The following is a 5,933-nucleotide window of genomic DNA, read 5'->3' on the forward strand; positions in this document are numbered from 1 at the left end:
TTTCTGGATATGCAATCGCAGATCAGGACAGTAATACTTTGGAGTCTGCCGCCTTTGAGTTTCCATATTCCGCCCAACAAGCAGAACTGTTCGCATTAATACGAGCTTGTATCTTAGGGAAGGACTTAAAGGTTAACGTTTATACAGACTCGAGATATGCCTTCGGAGTGGTTCATGATTTCGGACAATTATGGAAAAACAGAGGGTTCCTAACCTCTGCAGGAACACAGATATCCCATCAGAAATTAGTATCTGATTTGCTACAAGCCCTCATGCTACCAAAACAGATCTCCGTGATAAAGTGCTCCGCACACACAGCAGGACAGACCCCTGTAGATATAGGGAATAGATGCGCAGACCAGGAAGCTAGGGAAGCGTCCCAGGAACAACGAGTGGTTGTGCCTAGAATGATGAGCCAGACTAAAAGCTCAAATAAAAGCAAGTCTCCCTCGGAAAAGCCAATGCCAACCATCCAAGACGTCATTAAGTTACAGGAGGACGCTCCTGACCGTGATAAGGGACTGTGGAAACAGCTCGGTTGTACATATGATTGTGTGTCTAAATTATGGGTCACCCCTGCCGAGCAAAACTTGTATGCCAGATGAGCTAGCATTATGGGTTATTGAATGTATACACTTTGCAACTCATTGTGGTACCAGAGCAACTAGTGACACGTTATTAGCTACATGGTGGCATCCTAGATTACAAGCTCTGGCTCAAGGTATTAGCAGTCGCTGCCTCATTTGTCAGCAGCATAACCCGGGAAAAGGCATACCTTGTGAAACGGGTAAGACACCGTTACCCACGGGTCCCATTGAGACCCTCCAGATGGACTATATTGAGTTAGAAAGGTGTCAGTGTTATAAATATGTACTGGTTATTGTTGATGTATTTAGTAAGTGGATTGAGGCCTACCCGACTACGGATAACAAAGCCTCCACTGTTGTAAAAGTTTTAATGAGAGAAATTATTCCAAGGTACGGAATTCCAAACCGATTAAGTTCAGACAACGGCCCTCACTTTGTGGGTCTGGTAAACAAGGAGTTCTGCACTCAAATGGGCATCCAACAGCAGCTACATTGTGCCTACAGGCCACAGGCCGCCGGACTGGTCGAGCGGGCTAATCAGACCTTGAAAAATAAACTTGCCAAATTACAGGCCGAGACGGGAACTACATGGCTCAAATTACTCCCCGTGGCCTTGTTCCAAATACGTACTATCCCGGCTGGTGCCACCCCAACTGCTGCCAAAGTAGAGGGAAAGAGTGCTTGGGTCCGCCTCCACCACTGTAAAATTGTCAGTAATGCTATGCCTAAAACTTAAAGATTGCTAACCTCTCTTGCTTCCAAGAAATCTCTCCCTAAACAGACGTGCCGCGCCGACCAGCCATGCAGACGTCGCTGTGGATCCTCTCTATCAGTGCCCTGATCACCCTTGGAATAACTCAACGGCCCAGAAGGTGGACATGCCGGCGGAACCAACCCAAGCGGGTACACCACCTATGCCACGGAGACGTGCTTCGGTGCAATGATGATAACCCAGGCGGGTTCGGGAAATGGAACGTGATCAACTGGGACACCTACATTGGGCTTATTAGACAGCCCTACCGCTCGCTAATGCTGAGATACATACACAGAGGAACATTGCCATGCCATTGGACCAAGTGTAAATTTGATTACGTCTGTTGACGCCAGGTGACCAAGTCTGTTACTGCAGGACCATGCAACAGAACTACCGATACCAAAGGACAAAGCTGTTATCCAAAGTCCAACCAGGAAAAGAAAAGAAATGGACTGCCCCCTATGAGCAGCTTCGACTATTCGAGGGTAGAAGGTACCCTCACAAAGAGACGTAAACGAGATCTCCAACACACTTTCCCTGAAGAAACCCCGACGGGCAAACTATTCCTCCAGACTCACGCAGCCCTATACTCACCAGAGTCAATTGTTTGTTATCCGCCCCTGATATCTGTTGAGGGGGTGTTTACCCCAACCCCGGTTATTGTTCCCCCGGACTTTCTTTTAGATGCTCACCTTCTCCCTCCCACAACCAATATAACAATACCCTATACCTTAACCCCGCCCGCCAATTGCCTGAAACCAAGCAGGAACCCTGGTGGCTATGAGAATTGTTGGAATGGGACGGGCTATGGCTGTAGGTCAGTATGGGTTAAGCAGAACTACACCTGCTTGGTGACACGCTGCCTCCACCATCAGTGTACGATAGGACCAGACACCGGTAGCTGCACATGTGAGCAATCCGTATGTGTGTCAATAACCGAAGGAGTACAAGTTTTATGTGGAGAAGGGGATGGGACAACTCTGAAGGTAGGGGGGGAAAACTTTATGCTAGTAAAAATAGCTAATACCCAGCCTACTGATACTCGTGAGATCCAAGGTTTTGACTATTTCCTTCCCCCGAGCCATTTAAGCACAAGGCAGAAACACGTATCCGTGATATATACCAAACCAGGCTACTTTTTCTTGAGCCAAGGAAAAGCCACTAATTTCATGGTAGTAGATACCGCCCCCAGACGGTAGCCATCGCTACCTTAACCCCTACCACAGTACCCTGCCCCTCCCAATGGACATCCCACCGAAAAATAGTAGTCAGGGCAGCCTCGAAAGAGTTTTGCTCCAAGTGGAAAAATCCTGAATCCCTAGGAGGACACAGAACCTCTATAGGATATGGATTTGCTGGCCTGTTCTCTATAGGCTATATTGGAGCCTATCTGGCCGCCAATAACCGGAACTACCTTATCTGTGGCCTCACCATCCTGGGTAATGCTACCATGGGGGCCCTCGATGCAGTCACTAAAGAATTGTCGGAACTCAGGTTATTCACTATGCAAAACAGATATGCCCTAGACTACCTGCTGGCCCGAGAAGGTGGTGTCTGTGCAATAGTAAAAGGTAAATGCCTTATGGGAGTCCGAGACCAGACAAAGAACATCACCCGCTTTATCACTAAGATAAGGGAACAAATGGATAATATGAAGGAAGCAAGTAACTGGGGAGATTGGGGATTTGGAGGATGGTATGACTGGTTGATAAATATGGCTATGTACCTAGTAGTTGCAATCGCCTGTATTTTTATTGGACTAGCAATCATGAAATGTGTGCTAGGAAGAATGCAGCTAGCTTTGGAAAAAATAGGTAGCCCGAAGATGTTAATGGTAAGACTGACCAATGAATGTGAAATGAAGGAAGTAAAGTATGATGACAATGAAGAATTTGATCGACTAAATAAGATAGACGTAACCGAATAACGGTTGGTTATCATAGAATGATAAAAGGAGGGATTGAGAATACCAAGGTCAAAGAAATAGAAACAAGAAATTGTGAAGGCAGCAAGAAGTAAAATAAAAAGGCTAAACTGATCTTTGGCTGCTAATATGGCTGGCGCCCACAATGTTACACCTTGCTGTTAGAAACACTAAAGCAGAGTGCAGAAGTTATACAGACAATAGGCGATCAGAAAACACATTACCGTGATTGCAAACGCATTACCATAATGTTTAGGTGATCAGGAACCCATTACCAGGATATTTACTTAACTGTAACCCATTCAGTAAAATGTGACTTCTTTATTTCAAACTGCCAGGCCAGGAAATCAAATTAACTGTATACGTGCACAGCTCGGGATTGGTGCAGACTGTACGATGTGTTAATGTCTTCTCAAATGCAAGTATAATAATGTAACACACTGTAGGACAAACTGCTTGCTTTGTTGGATTCGCAGACTCTTGCAGGAGTCAGTGTCGATATATCAGAGTAAGACTCCGCGGATGATAAATCGTTTGAATTCTCCAGTTGTTCGACTCAGTGTTTACTGAACCAGACTGAGGGTAAAAGAATCCGTTCTAACAAATATTTCCAGCAGTTTCTGTTTTTATTATTGGTTAAAAAGTCCTAGGGAATATTTTCCTTTATTAGGCGGCAGGTGGTTAAGAAGGCAAATGGTATCTTGGCCTTCATAGCGAGAGGGTTTGAGCACAGGAACAGGGATGTCTTGCTGCAGTTGTACAGGGCCTTGGTGAGACCACATCTTGAGTATTGTGTGCAGTTTTGGTCGCCTTATCTGAGGAAGGACATTCTTGCCATGGAAGGAGTTCTGCAAAGATTCACCAGGCAGATAGCTGGGATGGCTGTAATGATGTATGAGGGGAGATTGTGTCGATCGGGCTTATACTCACTGGGGTTTAGAAGAATGAGAGGGGATCTAATTGAAACGTATAAAATTCTGACAGGACTGGACTGACTAGATGCAGGAACGATGTTCCCGATGGTCGGTGAATCCAGAACCAGGTGTCACAGACTAAGGATAAGGGATAAGCCATTTAGGACAGAGATGAGGAGGAATTTCTTCATCCAGCGAGTGCTGAACCTGTGGAATTCTCTACCACAGAAGGCAGCAGAGGCCAATACATTAAATATATTCAAGAAGGAGTTGGATATATTTCTTAAGGCTAAAGGGATCAACGGTTATGGGGAGAAAGCAGGGACCGGGTACTGTATTTGGATGATCAGCCATGATCTCATTGAATGGTGGAGCAGGCTCGAGGGGCCGAACGGCCTACTCCTGCTCCTATCTTCTATGTTTCTATGTTTGTATTAGCCAAGGCATAGAATTCAAGAACAGTCTGGTTATGTTTGAACAGTATAAAACACTTGTTAGGCCACAGCTAGAGTACTGCAGACAGCTTTGGTCACCACAGTACAGGAAAGATGTTATTGCACTAGAGAGGGTACCGAGGAGATTTACTAGGATGTTGCCAGGACTGGAAAATTTTAGCTGTAAGTAAAGATTGGATAGGGTTGGGTTGTTATCTTTGGAGCAGAGGAGGTGGAGTGGAGACATAATTGAGGTGCATAAATTTCTGAGGGGCCAAGATACAGTGGATAGGAAGGACCTATTTCCCTTAGCAGAAATGTCAATGATCAGGGGCGTAGATTTAAAGTAACTGGTAAAATGATTAAAGAGGAGTTGACAAGAACCATTTTCACACAGAGAGTGGAGCGGATCTGGAAGTCACTACCGATCACATTAATAGAAAGCACTATGGACATGTACTTGAAGTGCTGCAACCTACAGGGCTACGGACCCAGAGCTGGAAAGTGGGATTAGGCAAAATATCTCTTTTTCGTCCGGCAAAGACACGATGGGCCGAATGGCCTCCTTCTCTGGCGTAAATTTCTGTATTTCTATGATCTCTGCCCCTTAATCTTTAATATTCCAGGGAATACAAGCCTAGATTATGTGACCTCTGCTCATAGCCTAACCCTTGGAGCCCTGGTAACACACTCGTGAATCTGCACCACACATCCTCCAAGGTCAATATATCCTTTCTAAGGTGCAGTGCGCAGAACTGTACACAGTGATCTAACCAGGCCTCTGTGCAGCTGTCACACAACTTCCTTCCATTTATATTGTGCAGGGAAGTTGTCTAATAGTTTGCATAGGTCATTTCACTGTTGAAAAGTTGCATTTGCACAGCTGCGATGGCCGAGTGGTTAAGGCGTTGGACTTGAAATCCAATGGGGTTTCCCTGCACAGGTTCGAACCCTGCTCGCAGCGATTCTACTGCAAATTCTTTATTTTATTTCATCGGTTCCCTGTGGAGATCACTGGCCCCGAAACTGATTAGAATTCCCTCCACTGCACGTTATGACACTGATTAACCCAAAGCTGTTGTTCCAATTGGAAACACTAATTTGTCATCAATTAGAAATTGTGGATTTGTTTGAAACTATTTGCAAAGATCAGTGAGAAATTTACACATAAGACAGCACGTAAAAATTCCATTTAATAAAGAACCCTGCAATGTTTGGAAGGAAAAGAGTGGAAACGCGGTTTGGTTTTCTAAAGTTGAACCCGAATTAAAAAGTGTGTAAAACGACCGCGGCAGGACTCGAACCTGCAATCTTCTGATA

At 45.1% G+C, this 5,933-nt stretch overlaps 1 protein-coding gene and 1 non-coding gene across 2 annotated transcripts; both read left to right on the plus strand.

Annotated features, from left to right (window-relative positions):
* Positions 1-2,509: 2,509 nt before the first annotated feature.
* On the plus strand, positions 2,510-3,329 carry LOC147085313 (syncytin-1-like; the record flags this gene model as incomplete). Its single annotated transcript, XM_085979094.1, has 1 exon — positions 2,510-3,329. A coding segment is annotated over one exon (759 nt), but the record flags the coding sequence as incomplete, so codon positions are not given.
* Positions 3,330-5,495: 2,166 nt separating this feature from the next.
* Positions 5,496-5,577, plus strand: trnas-uga (transfer RNA serine (anticodon UGA)). Its single transcript has one exon. It is a non-coding gene; the product is annotated as a tRNA-Ser (tRNA).
* The last annotated feature ends 356 nt before the right edge of the window (positions 5,578-5,933 follow it).

Source organism: Somniosus microcephalus, unplaced genomic scaffold, assembly GCF_052327205.1.
Source record: "Somniosus microcephalus isolate GS21.2 unplaced genomic scaffold, FLI_Smic_1.0 unresolved_chr8, whole genome shotgun sequence".
NCBI lineage: Eukaryota > Metazoa > Chordata > Chondrichthyes > Squaliformes > Somniosidae > Somniosus > Somniosus microcephalus.